This window comes from Salmo trutta, chromosome 17, assembly GCF_901001165.1.
Source record: "Salmo trutta chromosome 17, fSalTru1.1, whole genome shotgun sequence".
NCBI lineage: Eukaryota > Metazoa > Chordata > Actinopteri > Salmoniformes > Salmonidae > Salmo > Salmo trutta.
In genome coordinates, this window is record NC_042973.1 from 536862 (window position 1) to 554768 (window position 17907).

General features: G+C 45.6%; 1 protein-coding gene across 2 annotated transcripts in view; it reads right to left on the bottom strand.

The window, feature by feature from the left end:
- Nucleotides 1-17907, bottom strand: part of tmem45a (transmembrane protein 45a) — a 55012-nt gene that overhangs the window by 20223 nt on the left and 16882 nt on the right. For both annotated transcript variants that reach the window (XM_029695320.1, XM_029695319.1), the window contains exon 2: nt 5182-5395. In XM_029695320.1, coding sequence (XP_029551180.1) covers nt 5182-5377 — 196 coding nt within the window. In that variant the 5' untranslated portion in view covers nt 5378-5395. The remainder of the gene's footprint in view (nt 1-5181; nt 5396-17907) is intronic.

Consider the following 17907-nt stretch of genomic DNA (forward strand, 5'->3'; position numbering starts at 1 on the left):
CATTTATAAGACAGTTCTTATTTGATTAATGGTGGTCGGACCATCTATGTGAAGCTAGCCACAATAAGGATGAGCCACAACAGTGGACTTTGCTGTTACCCTTAAAAATAAATGTATGACATAATTCTGTTATTTGTATTCATTTGCGTCACTGTCTATGACATACTTTTATTTTGAAGGCAAACCGCAAATTCCACTATTGTGCCTAATCCTTATTGTGTCTAGCTTCACAACACATAACCCGGTCCGGTCGAGCCTCACTAGCCAGATGAAGCTAGCTGGCTGCTTATAACGTTAACGTTGGGTAACAGGGTTAAGTAGCTGGCTAGCTCAATTTCAATAGGTGAACAACAAGCGGCAACCAAGCTAATACTCACAAGGATTCCTAAATCCTTGCTAAGAATCATGAAAATGACTGCAGTTTGAGCTACTGGTCATTTTTTTCAGGCTGGTTGTATTGGTGCTAGCTAGGTACCAAGCTAAAGGTAGCTACCCCAGAAGTTGTGGTCGAACAAATGATGCTTTATTACCAACGCGGTATTGTAAACACATCGTTCGTGGCTGGTGTTTGCTTGTTTGCAGACTTTTTTTGTCCAGCTTTGACAGTGCTACTGTATCTTTTTTGACACGTAAAGACCCAAATGGCATTCCATAGTTAGTCTTGAAGCTAATAGCAGTGACAGTATTACTGTGTAACTCCGGTAGGGCAACATCTGAAAAATAGCGCACTTGGTGTACCAGTGCTCGACCAGTTGGCGAAAGCCAACATCACCCACGACAGAGAACGGTTGATTGTCAAAGGCAATGAATCCCATTATCTTGACTTGAATGGATTTCGCCTTTGAATTGTCTTGCTGAAAATGTCTTACTCTTTCAAATGACTGCTCGACTTGTTGATCCACACACAGATCCACACACAGATCCACACAGCAGACATTTTGGGCTAGTTTAGGAACACTGTGTTGCACGTGTAGCTCAAAATTTTACGTGTCGTCATTATTTTACGTGTCCTGTATTACAGTAGTGTACTGGTTCTGTATTACAGTAGTGTACTAGTCCTGTATTACAGTAGTGTACTGGTCCTGTATTACAGTAGTGTACTGGTTCTGTATTACAGTAGTGTACTGGTTCTGTATTACAGTAGTGTACTCGTTCTGTATTACAGTAGTGTACTAGTCCTGTATTACAGTATTACAGTACTGTATTGGCCTGTATTACAGTATTACAGTACTGTATTGGCCTGCATTACAGTATTCAGTACTGTATTGGCCTGTATTACAGTACAGCCCTGTATTACAGTATTACAGTACTGTATTGGCCTGTATTACAGTATTACAGCACTGTATTTCCCTGTACTACAGTACTGTATTGGCCTGTATTACAGTACTGTATTGCCCAATGCAATTTAAGTAAAGTGATAAGATTTGTTACATACAGATTTTTTAAAAACTTTCTCTGAAGTAAAACCATAATAGTCATCATCATAGTTGGACATTGGTGTATACAGTGATCAAATTTGATGACCAATTTATGCAGAAATCCAGGTAATACCAAAGGGTTCACATACTTTTTCTTACCACTGTATATCATACTTGTTATGTTTCTACTTTACAAACATATATTTTCATCAGTAGTAGTAGTTCTCATAATCTGTAGTGGACAACCCAGTTTACATGTAAAATCTATACGTTTACTAAACGTTTAAGTAATAGTAAAATATTTTTAACAAAAGAGAATCATATCAAAAGTGTGCATCTCATTGTGAAAGGCAATGTCACGGTCGTCGTCGGTTAAGGAGGACCAAAACGCAGCAGGTATGTGTATGCTCATCTCGACTTTTATTTAGTACAAAATGAACGTACAAAAATAACAAAAACACGAACGACAAAAACAGTCTGGCAAAGCCTAAGGCTCAACACAGAACAATCACCCACAAATACCAAACACAAACACACCCTACTATATGGGACTCTCAATCAAAGGCAGATAGACAACACCTGCCTTCAACTGAGAGTCCCAACCCCAATTAACCAAACATAGACATACACTCACTAGACTCCACATAGAAATACCTAAACATAAACCAACACCCGGAATTACTAAATCAAACACCCTTTTTACAAAACACACCACCCTGAACCACATAAAACAAATACCCTCTGCCACGTCCTGACCAAACTACAAAACAATTAACCTTATACTGGCCAGGACGTGACAGTACCCCCCCTTAAAGGTGCTACCCCGGAAGCACCTTAACAAAAAATAACCCCAAGCAACACCAAAATAAAAATTCCCCTTTTCTAAAGGGAGGGAAGGGAGGGTGGCTGCCGTCAACGACGGCACTGTGCTACACCCCCCCTCCCCAACCCACCTATTTCTGGAGGTGGCTCCGGCTCAGGCCGTTCCAGGCTGTCTGGGCAGTCTGGCAGCTCGGGACAGTCTGGGCAGTCTGGCAGCTCGGGACAGTCTGGGCAGTCTGGCAACTCGGGACAGTCTGGGCAGTCTGGCAGCTCGGGACAGTCTGGGCAGTCTGGCAGCTCGGGACAGTCTGGGCAGTCTGGCAACTCGGGACAGTCTGGGCAGTCTGGCAAATCGGGACAGTCTGGGCAGTCTGGCAAATCGGGACAGTCTGGGCAGTCTGGCAAATCGGGACAGTCAGGGCAGTCTGGCCACTCCGGCAGTTCAGGGCAGTCTGGCCACTCCGGCAGTTCAGCGCAGTCTGGCCACTCCGGCAGTTCAGCGCAGTCTGGCCACTCCGGCAGTTCAGGGCAGTCTGGCCACTCGGCAGTTCAGGGCAGTCTGGCCACTCGGGCAGTTCAGGGCAGTCTGGCCACTCCGGCAGTTCAGGGCAGTCTGGCCACTCCGGCAGTTCAGGGCAGTCTGGCCACTCCGGCAGTTCAGGGCAGTCTGGCCACTCCGGCAGTTCAGCGCAGTCTGGCCACTCCGGCAGTTCAGCGCAGTCTGGCCACTCCGGCAGTTCAGCGCAGTCTGGCCACTCCGGCGACTGTTGACTGGCGGGCAGCTCCGACGACTGTTGACTGGCGGGCAGCTCCGACGACTGTTGACTGGCGGGCAGCTCCGACGACTGTTGACTGGCGGGCAGCTCCGACGACTGTTGACTGGCGGTGCTGGGTTTACGCACTTGAAGGCTAGTGCGGGGAGCGGGAACAGGACGAATCGGACTGGGTTGACGCACTTCCGGGTCCGCACGAGAGACAGGAGCTGGAAACCCCGGGCTATGGAGGCGCACAGCCGGTCTAGATCTTACCTCCTGCACAACCCGCCTTGGCTGGATGGAACTAGTAGCCCTGTACGAGCGGGTGCTCGCACAGGGCAAACTGGGCTGTGCAGGGGCCTGATGGTAGCCGTGCGTAGAGCGGGAGTTGGGTAGCCTGGTCCTCGGAGGCATACCGGCGACCAGATGCGCTGCGCAGGCATCCTCCTACCAGGCTGGATGCCCGCTCTAGCACGGCACCTGCGAGGGGCTGGAATAACTCGCACCGGACTGTGCGTGCGTATGGGTGAGATGGTGCGCTTCTCAGCGAAACATAGCGCTCTCCACCCCATACGCTCCTCCATATAACCACGGGTAGCTGGCTTCCGGCTCTTCCTTCGCCTAGCCAAACTACCCGTGTGCCCCCCAAAAAAAATTTCTTGGGGGTGCCTCTCGTGCTTCTCCCTCAGCGCGTCCATGGCCTCGTACCTCCGCCTCTCTGCCTTGGCTGCCTCAATTTCCCACTGCAGGCGGCGATACTCCCCAGCCTGGTGCCAAGGTCCGGCCCCGTCCAGAACTTCCTCCCAAGTCCACTTCTCCTGCCAGTCCAACTCGAAATCCGTCTGCTCCTTCCTCTGCTGCTTGGTCCAATTTTGGTGGGTGATTCTGTCACGGTTGTCGTCGGTGATGGAGGACCAAAACACAGCAGGTATGTGTATGCTCATCTTGAGAATTTATTAACTTCAAAAAATGAACGTACAAAATAACAAAACAAAAAGAACGAACGAACAACTACAAACAGTCTGGCTAGCATAGGCTCAACACAGAACAATCACCCACAAATACCAAACACAAACACACCCTACTATATGGGACTCTCAATCAAAGGCAGATAGACAACACCTGCCTTCAACTGAGAGTCCCAACCCCAATTAACCAAACATAGACATACACTCACTAGACTCCACATAGAAATACTAAAACATAAACCAAAACCCGGAATTACTAAATCAACCACCCTTTTAACAAAACACACCACCCTGAACCACATAAAACAAATACCCTCTGCCACGCCCTGACCAAACTACAAAACAATTAACCTTATACTGGCCAGGACGTGACAGGCAATTACTTTATATGAACACGTATTGCAATGTGAAACATGTATTTCGAGAAGAAATACTGACTAAGTTTAATGAAAAAGTAAATGTATAATTTTGTGTGTTGCACGTAGTCAATTGAAAATGTTGGGCCTCCAAAATGGCACAGCGATAAGGTACTGCATCGCAGTGCTGAGGTGCCACTACAGCCTCAGGTTCGATCCCAGGCTGTCACGGCCGGCCGTGACTGGGGCCGTGACTGGGAGACCCATGGGGCGGCGCACAATTGGCCCAGCGTTGTCTGGTTTAAAGGAGGGTTTGGCCGGGGTCTCATTGTGCTGTGGCGGGCCGTGCACCTGCAAGCTGACTCAGTCGTCAGTTGTATGGTGTTTCCTCCGACACATTGGTGCGGCTGGCTTCCGTGTTAAGCGAACAGTGTGTCAAGAAGCAGTGTGGCTAGGCAGGTGTGGCAAGGCAGAGTCCGCAGGGGAGTTGCAGCGATGAGACAAGATCAGAACTACCAATTGGATATCCCGAAAAAAGGGGTAAAAAAAATGTGCTTAGAGTTTTGAAACAACTGCCTTTTTGATGATCTTACATTTTTTGTCATTTAGCAAATGCTCTTATCCAGAGCAACTTACAGTAGTGAATTCATACATTTAATTTCATGCATTTGTACTGGCCCCCCGTGGGAATCGAACCCACAACCCTGGCGTTGCACACACCATGCTGACATTGCAAACACCATGCTCTACCAACTGAGCCACAGGGAAGGCTGTTTTGAGTTTTGTACTAAGTGTTGTGAAAATGGCACCAAAGTGATAAAAAAAAACATATAATATGGATGCTCAGGGTGTTGATGCTCACCAACCACGGAGAAGAAGAGGGTGACAGATCCCTCGATGACCTCCAGGCGGCGCTGTGTGGATCGGCTGGCCAGCCGGGTGGAGCCCAGACTCTTGTTCCTGAGGGTGGCGTACCATAGAGAGTATTTTCCCGCCCACCACAGACCCGCGATCAGGAAGAAACTACCCGGCAATGCATGGCCCTTAAAACTACCCATAATCCTTCACTGGAATACCTGGAACACAGAGAGAGGGGACGGACGGTCAGAACTAGAAAAGTCTGATATCTGGTGATGAGAAAAGTATCTTATTCTTAAGATTGGGCAACAAGAAATGTGGTGTTAAAGTGGTTTACAAACTTTTTATAGTCCCGTACCCCTTCAAACATTCAACCTCCAACATACCCCCTCTAGCACCAGGGTCAGCGCCCTCTCAAATGTTGTTTTTTGCCATCATTGTAAGCCTGCCACACACACACACACTATACGATACATTTATTAAACATAAGAATGAGTGTGAGTTTTTGTCACAACCCGGCTCGTGGGAAGTGACAAAGAGCTCTTATTGGACCAGGGCACAAATAATAATAATCAATCATTTTGCTCTTTATTAAACCATCTTACATATTAAACCTTATTTGTTCATCAAAAATGGTGAATAACTCACCACAGGTTAATGAGAAGGATGTGCTTGAAAGGATGCTCATAACTCTGCAATGTTGGGTTGTATCGGAGAGTCAGTCCTAAATCATTTTCCACACACAGTCTGTGCCTGTATTTAGTTTTCATGCTAGTGAGGGCTAGTGAGGGCACTCTCACATAGGTATGTGGTTGCAAAGGGCATAAGTGTCTTAACAGCATGATTTGCCAAGGCAGGATACTCTGAGCGCAGCCCAATCCAATAATCTGGCAGTGACTTCTGAGTAAATAACATTTTCACAGAACCGCTTGTTGCAATTTCGATGAGTCTCTCTTGTTCAGATATCGGTAAGTGGACTGGAGGCAGGGCATGAAAGGGATAACGAATCCAGTTGTTTGTGTCATCTGTTTCGGGAAAGTACCTGCGTAATTGTGCACCCAGCTCACTCAGGTGCTTCACTATATCACATTTGACATTGTTCCCGTAAGCTTGAGTTCATTTGCACACAAAAAAATCATACAATGATGGAAAGACCTGTGTGTTGTCCTTGTTAATGTAGACAGAGAAGAGCTCCAACTTCTTAATCATATCATTGCATAGTGCAGAAAATAAAAGAGAGTTCAGGGGCCTTGCTTTAACAAAGTTAACCATTTTCACTGTAGTGTCCAAAACGTCTTTCAAGCTGTCAGGCATTCCCTTGGCAGCAAGAGCCTCTCGGTGGATGCTGCAGTGGACCCAAGTGGCGTCGGGAGCAACTGCTTGCACGCGCGTTACCACTCCACTATGTCTCCCTGTCATGGCTTTTGCTCCATCAGTACAGATACCAACACATCTTGACCACCAAAGTCCATTTGATGTCACAAAAGCTGTCCAGTACTTTACAAATATCCTCTTCTGTTGTCCTGGTTTCCAGTGGTTTGCAGAAGAGGAAGTCTTCCTTAATTGACCCCCCGTAAACGTAACGAACATATACCAGGAGCTGTGCCAGGCCCGCCACGTCTGTTGACTCATTCAGCTGTAACGCATATAATTCACTGGCTTGTCGAATAGTAATTTGTTGCTAGCATTGGATGTGCTCGTGGAAGCAGAACAACTTGTGTCGTTGACAGGTGCAGGTGTAGTACTGCTGGTAGTAGCAGGTGTAGTACTGCTGGTAGTAGCAGTAGTACCAGTAGAGCTGGTATGTGTCTCTATGGACGCGGGCCTTACTTTCTTTTAACCATTTATCAATTTTCGAGCAAATGGAATGAGCAACAACTACGTTCGGCTACATACCGACCTTTAGTGGAATTCCCTGAAGAGAGTAACGGTTAATGTGATTGGATGTTCATTATGTGACTAGGCTTCCTGTATTTGACATTGTGTTGTTATTTCACTGAACACTAGATGGTTTCATTTTATTTTTGGCAAACGAGACTACTCAGGCAAGAAAAAAAACAGTTCTCTGTTAAAGAAGCCCAGAACCAAACAGCTCTGTTAAACGAGACCAGAACCAAACTGCCCTGTTAAAGGAGACCAGAACCAAATAGCTCTGTTAAAGGAGACCAGAACCAAACAGCTCTGTTAAAGGAGACCCGAACCAAACAGCTCTGTTAAAGGAGACCAGAACCAAATAGCTCTGTTAAAGGAGACCAGAACCAAACAGCTCTGTTAAAGGAGACCAGAACCAAACTGCCCTGTTAAACGAGACCAGAACCAAACAGCTCTGTTAAAGGAGACCAGAACCAAATAGCTCTGTTAAAGGAGACCAGAACCAAACTGCCCTGTTAAACGAGACCAGAACCAAACAGCTCTGTTAAAGAAGACCAGAACCAAATAGCTCTGTTAATGGAGACCAGAACCAAACAGCCCTGTTAAACGAGACCAGAACCAAACAGCTCTGTTAAAGGAGACCAGAAACAAACAGCCCTGTTAAAGGAGACCAGAACCAAACAGCCCTGTTAAAGGAGACCAGAAACAAAAAACAGAGGAGCTTCGAAGCTGGCTTACGTCTGGTTGGGTGGAGGCTACTGGGTGGCTCCACCCACCCAAGAAGACACCAGGCTTTAATCGCTGCCAAAGGTGCTTCAACAAAGTACTGAGTAAAGGGTTAGATTTTGTTTTATATATACATTTGCAAAAATGTCTAAAAATCTGTTTTTGCTTAGTCATCATTATGGGGTATTGTGTGTAGATTAATGAGGGCGAAAAACAATTGAATCAATTTAAGAATAAGTGTAATTTAACAAAATGTGTAATAACTAAAGGGGTCTGAATACTTTCCTAATGCACTATATCTCTGCATGAAGAGATCCCTTTCATTCAACAGCAGCATATCAATTAATTGGTCTATTTACATCTCAAACAGCCTGAGTCTTTCATCCTTTGTTCCCTTGAATGAATATAATTTATTGACAGACAGACAGACTTAGCAGAAGGTGATAAACAAGAGGGAAAACATGGACTAGACTCACGGACTAGACTCTCCACACAGTATAACTACTGATGGACTAGACTCTCTACACAGTATAACTACTGATGGACTAGACTCTCTACACAGTATAACTACTGATGGACTAGACTCTCTACACAGTATAACTACTGATGGACTAGACTCTCTACACAGTATAACTACTGATGGACTAGACTCTCTACACAGTATAACTACTGATGGACTAGACTCTCCACACAGTATAACTACTGATGGACTAGACTCTCCACACAGTATAACTACTGATGGACTAGACTCTCTACACAGTATAACTACTGATGGACTAGACTCTCTACACAGTATAACTACTGATGGACTAGACTCTCTACACAGTATAACTACTGATGGACTAGACTCTCCACACAGTATAACTACTGATGGACTAGACTCTCTACACAGTATAACTACTGATGGACTAGACTCTCTACACAGTATAACTACTGATGGACTAGACTCTCTACACAGTATAACTACTGATGGACTAGACTCTCTACACAGTATAACTACTGATGGACTAGACTCTCTACACAGTATAACTACTGATGGACTAGACTCTCTACACAGTATAACTACTGATGGAGTATATATACATTTTATATATACATTTGCAAAAAAAAGTCTAAAAATCTGTTTTTGCTTAGTCATTATGGGGTATTGTGTGTAGATTAATGAGGGGGACAAACGTGTAATAACTAAAGGGGTCTGAATACTTTCTGAATGCACTATATCTCTGCATGAAGAGATCCCTGTCATTCAACAGCAGCATATCCATTAATTGGTCTATTTACATCTCAAACAGCCTGAGTCTTTCATCCTTTGTTCCCTTGAATGAATATAATTAATTGACAGACAGACAGACTTAGCAGAAGTTGAGTAGGCAGCATGGATTTCATGACTACAAAAATAAGACTACAAAACTAAGACGTTGGTAAATGTGTTAAATGCAGAGTTTTGATTTAGATTTTTATTAAAAGTAAAAAACTAAGCGAAGTAGCAACATACAGCACAGCAACACAGAGACAAGCCAGGAACCTTATCTTATTCATTTAGGGGTTAGGGGTTAGGGTTTAGGGTTTAGGGGTTAGGGCTAGGGGTTAGGGGTTAGGGTTAGGGGTTAGGGTTTAGGGTTAGGGCTAGGGTTAGGGGTTAGGGCTAGGGTTAGGGGTTAGGGTTAGGGGTTATGGGTTAGGGTTAGGGTTAGGGGGTTAGGGTTAGAGTTAGGGTTTAGGGCTAGGGTTAGGGCTAGGGTTAGGGTTAGGGGTAGGGTTAGGGGGTTAGGGTTAGAGTTAGGGTTTAGGGCTAGGGTTAGGGCTAGGGTTAGGGGTAGGGTTAGGGTTAGGGCTAACCCCTGACTTAGTCAGCCAGACGTGGTGACGAACAGATGTTATTTTCAGATGTTCATGTGCTGGCTACCTAGCAGTAGGCGTTGATCTCTTTAGTGACGTGGAGCTTTTGCTTATGGACAGTTTATTGGAGCCTGTTCCTGTTGGAGCCTGTGATATCTGTTCCTGATGGAGCCTGTGATATCTGTTCCTGTTGGAGTCTGTGATATCTTTTCTTGTTGGAGTCTGTGATATCTGTTCCTGTTGGAGCCTGTGATATCTGTTCCTGATGGAGCCTGTGATATCTGTTCCTGTTGGAGCCTGTGATATCTGTTCCTGTTGGAGCCTGTGATATCTGTTCCTGTTGGAGCCTGTGATATCTGTTCCTGATGGAGCCTGTGATATCTGTTCCTGTTCTGTTCCTGATGGAGTCTGTGATATCTGTTCCTGTTGGAGTCTGTGATATCTGTTCCTGATGGAGTCTGTGATATCTGTTCTTTTGGAGCCTGTGATATCTGTTCCTGATGGAGTCTGTGATATCTGTTCCTGATGGAGCCTGTGATATCTGTTCCTGATGGAGCCTGTGATATCTGTTCCTGATGGAGCCTGTGATATCTGTTCCTGTTGGAGCCTGTGATATCTGTTCCTGATGGAGTCTGTGATATCTGTTCCTGATGGAGTCTGTGATATCTGTTCCTGTTGGAGCCTGTGATATCTGTTCCTGATGAAGTCTGTGATATCTGTTCCTGATGGAGCCTGTGATATCTGTTCCTGATGGAGCCTGTGATATCTGTTCCTGATGGAGCCTGTGATATCTGTTCCTGATGGAGCCTGTGATATCTGTTCCTGTTGGAGTCTGTGATATCTGTTCCTGTTGGAGCCTGTGATATCTGTTCCTAATGGAGCCTGTGATATCTGTTCCTGTTGGAGTCTGTGATATCTGTTCCTGTTGGAGCCTGTGATATCTGTTCCTGATGGAGTCTGTGATATCTGTTCCTGATGGAGTCTGTGATATCTGTTCCTGTTGGAGCCTGTGATATCTGTTCCTAATGGCCCAAAGAGGAAACTTTCTAAACAAGCGAGTGAAAAAGAGAGAGCCAAGATCCAGCACCACTCAGGTGAAGGGAAACAATATCCAGCACCACTCTGGTGAAGGGAAACAACATCCAGCACCACTCAGGTGAAGGGAAGCAAGATCCAGCACCACTCTGGTGAAGGGAAACAAGATCCAGCACCACTCAGGTGAAGGGAAGCAAGATGCAGCACAACTCAGGTGAAGGGAAACAATATCCAGCACCACTCAGGTGAAGAGAAACAATATCCAGCACCACTCTGGTGAAGGGAAACAATATCCAGCACCACTCAGGTGAAGGGAAACAATATCCAGCACCACTCTGGTGAAGAGAAACAATATCCAGCACCACTCTGGTGAAGAGAAACAATATCCAGCACCACTCAGGTGAAGAGAAACAAGATCCAGCACCACTCAGGTGAAGGGAAACCTTATCCAGCACCACTCAGGTGAAGGGAAACAATATCCAGCACCACTCAGGTGAAGGGAAAAAATAATATGACTGAATACATATACAGCCGCTGCAATAGCGGGCCGTGTCACTCCAACTATAAGAATCAATCCATCCTTGACCGGATAATTCCTTCCAGCACGCTTTCAATATCCTTATTAGTCCTTAAATCTTTCCATAAAGTGTATATAATCAAACTTAAAAAGCTGCCCTTGATTTACTCTAACAATCGTTTGGTAAAAACAAGTTAACATTTTTCCAAAAGTTACACCGTACACAAGCCTAAGATCACCATGTGCAATGCCAACCTTTGGCTGGAGAGGTGTAAAACTCGCCGCCATTGGACTCTGGAGTAGTGGAAACGCGTTCTCTGGAGTGATGAATCACACTTCACCATCTGGCAGTCTGACAGACGAATCTGGGTTTGGCGGAAGCCAGGAGAACGCTACCTGCCCCAATGCATAGTGCCAACTGTAAAGTTTGGTGGAGTAGGAATAATGGTCTGGGGCTGTTTTTCATGGTTCGGGCCCCTTAGTTCCAGTAAAGAGAAATCGTAACGCTACAGCATACAATGACATTCTAGACAATTCTGTGCTTCCAAATTTGTGGCAACAGTTTGGGGAAGGTGTAACGCCCTGGCCATAGAGAGGGGTTTTTTGTTCTTTATTTTGGTTAGGCCAGGGTGTTACATTGGGTGGGCGTTCTATGTTCCTTTTTCTATGTTTTGGTATTTCTTTGTTTTGGGCCGTGTGTGTGGCTCCCAATCAGGCACAGCTGAAGCTCGTTGCTGCTGATTGGGAGTCACACATAAGGAGCATGTTTTTCCTTTGGGTTTTGTGGGTAATTGTTTCTGTTTGAGTATTTGCCTAACAGGACTGTTTGCTGTCGTTTTGTTCATTTTGTAGTGTTCTCTTGTTTGTTTGAATTAAAATTCTAATGATGAGCACATCCTCTGCTGCACCTTGGTTCCCTCTTACAGACAGCCGTTACAGAATTACCCACCAACAACGGACCAAGCAGCAGAGGAAGGAGCAGCACAAGGAGAGGCACCAGGAGAAAAGCTATCTGGAGTCATGGACTTGGGAGGAAATCCTGGATGGGAAAGGACCATGGGCTCAAGCTGGGGATTATCGCCGCCCGCAGTGGGAGATCGAGGCGGCGAGAGCTGAGAGGCGCTGGTACGAGGCAAGGGAGCTCAACGGACACGGGAGGCAGCCCCACAATTTTTTTGGGGGGGGGCACACGGGGAGATTGGCAGAGTCAGGTGGTAGACCTAAGCCAACTCCCCGTGCTTACCGGAAGCAGCGTGGTACTGGTAGGACACCGTGTTATGCTGTGGAGCGCACGGTGTCCCCAGTGCGCGTTCAAAGCCCGGTGCGCTACATACCAGCCCCCCGCAAGTGCCATGCGAGTGCAGGCATCGAGCCAGGGCGGATGGTGCCAGCTCAGCGCGTCTGGTCTCCAGTGCGCCTCCTCGGTCCAGGTTATCCTGCGCCGGCGTTGCGCACTGTGTCTCCAGAGCGCTGGGAGGGTCCAGTTCGCCCAATGCCTGCTCTCCGCCTGTGCCGGGCCAAAGTGGGCTTTCAGCCTGGAGTGTGGGTAAAGAGTGTCCGTACCAGAACTCCAGTGCTCCCCCACAGCCCGGTTTATCCTGTGCCTCCTCCTCGGACCAGGCCTCCAGTGGGTCTCCCCATCCTGGTCCATCCTGTGCCACCTCCCAGGACCAGGCCTCCAGTGGGTCTCCCCATCCTGGTCCATCCTGTGCCACCTCCCAGGACTAGGCCTCCAGTGGGTCTCCCCATCCTGGTCCGTCCTGTGCCACCTCCCAGGACTAGGCCTCCAGTGGGTCTCAACTGTCCTGAACTGCCAGAGTGGCCAGGGACGCCCGCCAGCCCGGTGAGTCCTGTGCCTACGCCTAGGGCCAGGCCTCTGTCATGTCTCCCCAGCCTGGTGAATCCTGGGTCAGTGCCGTCGGAACAGCCAGGGTCGCCCGCCAGCTGGGCGCAACCATCGCCGCCCGCCAGCCGGGCGCAGCCAGGGTCGCCCGCCAGCCGGGCGCAGCCAGGGTCGCCCGCCAGCCGGGCGCAACCATCGCCGGCCGCCAGCCGGGCGCAACCATCGCCGCCCGCCAGCCGGGCGCAACCATCGCCGCCCGCCAGCCGGGCGCAACCATCGCCGCCCGCCAGCCGGGCGCAGCCAGGGTCGCCCGCCAGCCGGGCGCAACCATCGCCGGCCGCCAGCCGGGCGCAACAAGGGTCGCCCGCCAGCCGGGCGCAACCATCGCCGCCCGCCAGCCGGGCGCAGTCAGCGTCGCCCACCAGACCTTCGGCGCGGCCAGGTGCGCCACCTAAGAGGGCGACGTCAAGGGTGGAGCAGAGGCCACGTCCCGCACCTGAGCCGCCGCCGTAAGAAGGCCCACCCGGACCCTCCCCTTCAGAGTCAGGTTTTGCGGCCGGAGTCCGCACCTTTGGGGGGGGGTACTGTAACGCCCTGGCCATAGAGAGGGGTTTTTTGTTCTTTATTTTGGTTAGGCCAGGGTGTTACATTGGGTGGGCGTTCTATGTTCCTTTTTCTATGTTTTGGTATTTCTTTGTTTTGGGCCGTGTGTGTGGCTCCCAATCAGGCACAGCTGAAGCTCGTTGCTGCTGATTGGGAGTCACACATAAGGAGCATGTTTTTCCTTTGGGTTTTGTGGGTAATTGTTTCTGTTTGAGTATTTGCCTAACAGGACTGTTTGCTGTCGTTTTGTTCATTTTGTAGTGTTCTCTTGTTTGTTTGAATTAAAATTCTAATGATGAGCACATCCTCTGCAGCACCTTGGTTCCCTCTTACAGACAGCCGTTACAGAAGGACCTTTCCTGTTTCAGCATGACAATATCCCCGTGCACAAAGCGAGGTCCATACGTAAATGGTTTGTCGAGGTCGGTGTGGAAGAATTTGACTGGCCTGCACAGAGCCCTGACCTAAACCCCATCGAACACCTTTGAGATGAATTGAAACACCGACTGCGAACCAGACCTAAACGCCCAACATCAGTGACTGACCTCACTAACGCTCTTGTGGCTGAATGGAAGGAAGTCCCTACAGCAATGTTCCAACATCTAGTGGAAAGCCTTCCCAGAAGAGTGGAGGCTGTTATAGCAGCAAAGGGGGACCAACTCCATATTAATGCTCACGACTTTGAAATTAGATGTTTCGACAAGCAGGTGTCCACATACTTTTGGTCATGTAGTGTACTTAAATGTCCAAAAAGGAAAGATACATTTTACATGCTGTTCACCCTCTGGATACAATAAATCGGCTATGTGAAATTTGAACAAAATACTTTCAACAAATGTATTATTTTAATATTTATTTATGTATCAATACTTTATTACATGTAGCCTAACTGTTTAAACTTACCAGGATACCGTTTCTATTGAGTTCTGTTGGTTTAAAACCCAACCAGGATACCGTTTCTATTGAGTTCTGTTGGTTTAAAAACCCAACCAGGATACCGTTTCTATTGAGTTCTGTTGGTTAAAAACCCAACCAGGATACCGTTTCTACTGAGTTCTGTTGGTTTAAAACCCAACCAGGATACCGTTTCTATTGAGTTCTGTTGGTTTAAAACCCAGCCAGGATACCGTTTCTATTGAGTTCTGTTGGTTTAAAACCCAACCAGGATACCGTTTCTATTGAGTTCTGTTGGTTTAAAACCCAGCCAGGATACCGTTTCTATTGAGTTCTGTTGGTTTAAAACCCAACCAGGATACCGTTTGTGTTCTGTTCTTTGAGGTAGGTATATAGCGTTTTGCCACAAAACATGATTATTTGTCTCTCTAAAATAAAGTTAGCTTGAAATACATTTCAAATAAAATCATGTCATGTTAAACTGAATAATGTCTGTCTTGTCACTAACCCATATCATGGTCAGATTAATCCTGTCAGTCTTGTCACTAACCCATATCATGTTCAGATTAATCCTGTCAGTCTTGTCACTAACCCATATCATGGTTAGATTAATCCTGTCAGTCTTGTCACTAACCCATATCATGGTCAGATTAATCCTGTCAGTCTTGTCACTAACCCATATCATGGTCAGATTAATCCTGTCAGTCTTGTCACTAACCCATATCATGGTCAGATTAATAATGTGTCACGGTTGTCGTCGGTGAAGGAGGACCAAAACGCAGCAGGTACGTGTATGCTCATTTTGAGAATTTATTAACTTCAAAAAATGAACGTACAAAATAACAAAACAAAAAGAACGAACGAACAACTACAAACAGTCTGGTAAAGCAAGGCTGAACACAGAACAATCACCCACAAATCACAAACACACCCTCATATATGGGACTCTCAATCAAAGGCAGATAGACAACACCTGCCTTCAACTGAGAGTCCCAACCCCAATTAACCAGACATAGAAACAGACATACTAGACTAGACATAGAATAACTGAAAACCAAACAGTGCTCAAAAACCCCGGACTACTTAAACCAAATGACCCTTCACCAAAACACACCACCCCGAACCACATAAAACGAATACCCTCTGCCACGCCCTGACCAAACTACAAAAACAATTAACCTTATACTGGCCAGGACGTGACATAATGTCAGTCTTGTCACTAACCCATATCATGGTTAGATTAATCCTGTCCGTCTTTTCACTAACCCATATCATGGTCAGATGAAACAAAAATTGCTCTCTTTCACAAGATGTGTATTTAATTAACGTCAATTTACCAACATTTCTGAAAATAGATATATATGGCGTTTTGGAGTGAAACTCTTCCGTCCACCATTATCCTTGCTGTTCCTCCCGTTCAGATGATTAACCTGTAGTCAGGTGATTGGTACCACAGTTGTTCAGCTCTGCTGTTGCAACGTTTTCCAGCCTTCAAACATCCATCAATGCTCTCTGTACAGATAAATATAGTCCTATTGTAACAACATCATAAACATTAGCACAGGTTTTAAAGATTGACTGTGAGTATGACATGCCAGGGTGAGTTATAAGGATTTATGAACCTGTTGAATTATTACATAAGCTGCCCTTTGGCTCTTGCAGGAGCAGCTTGGTTTAGTCTGTTTTCAATATGTTTTCAATACATTCAGACAGGTTTTGTTTAGTCTGTTTTCAATATGTTTTCAATACATTCAGACAGGTTCTGTTTAGTCTGTTTTCAATACATTCAGACAGGCTTTGTTTAGTCTGTTTTCAATATGTTTTCAATACATTCAGACAGGTTCTGTTTAGTCTGTTTTCAATATGTTTTCAATACATTCAGACAGGTTCTGTTTAGTCTGTTTTCAAAACATTCAGACAGGTTCTGTTTAGTCTGTTTTCAATACATTCAGACAGGTTTTCTTCCAAACACGTCAGTATACGAGCTGAGTGTCTGTGAGGCACAGCTGTGTTATCACCGGTCCTCTGCTCATCATCCTCTAACACACCGTCTCCATGGTGATGATGAGCCCAATCACTCCTCCACACCACTTTAGAGGAGTGCCTGTGATTGGTTGACAAGGTATTTGTTGTTTGTGTCACACCCACACAACAACAACAACAACAGGATGCTCATTCTGACAAGGGTGTGTCTATACCTACAGTATATCATGAGGATAATGAACTTGTAAACCGTGTTAGATTAAATAACCTCAGGAACATACCAGAATCCTGAACTAGTCTGATATAACATCACCTATGATTTATATAATGACTGATTGGTTGATTGACCTACCAATAGGTTAGAGACAGCGAGATCCCCATCAATAGAGCCTGTACCAGAGTCTGAGTCTGTTTAAAGCAGGAGTCATACAGAGCAACGTGACCATAAAGACACACAGCAACACTGTTGTTACCCAGCCTGTGTCTGCCAGGCTGCTGGATATCAAGGTTGATCCACTATATTATGTGGTAGTAACCTAAATACCATTCACATTGTGTGGTAGTAACCTAAATACCATTCATATTATGTGGTAGTAACCTAAATACCATTCACATTGTGTGGTAGTAACCTAAATACCATTCATATTATGTGGTAGTAACCTAAATACCATTCATATTGTGTGGTAGTAACCTAAATACCATTCATATTGTGTGGTAGTAACCTAAATACCATTCATATTGTGTGGTAGTAACCTAAATACCATTCATATTGTGTGGTAGTAACCTAAATACCATTCATATTGTGTGGTAGTAACCTAAATACCATTCATATTATGTGGTAGTAACCTAAATACCATTCATATTGTGTGGTAGTAACCTAAATACCATTCATATTATGTGGTAGTAACCTAAATACCATTCATATTATGTGGTAGTAACCTAAATACCATTCATATTGTGTGGTAGTAACCTAAATACCATTCATATTGTGTGGTAGTAACCTAAATACCATTCATATGGTGTGGTAGTAACCTAAATACCATTCATATTATGTGGTAGTAACCTAAATACCATTCATATTATGTGGTAGTAACCTAAATACCATTCATATTATGTGGTAGTAACCTAAATACCATTCATATGGTGTGGTAGTAACCTAAATACCATTCATATGGTGTGGTAGTAACCTAAATACCATTCATATTATGTGGTAGTAACCTAAATACCATTCATATTATGTGGTAGTAACCTAAATACCATTCACATTGTGTGGTAGTAACCTAAATACCATTCATATTATGTGGTAGTAACCTAAATACCATTCATATTGTGTGGTAGTAACCTAAATACCATTCATATTCTGTGGTAGTAACCTAAATACCATTCATATTATGTGGTAGTAACCTAAATACCATTCA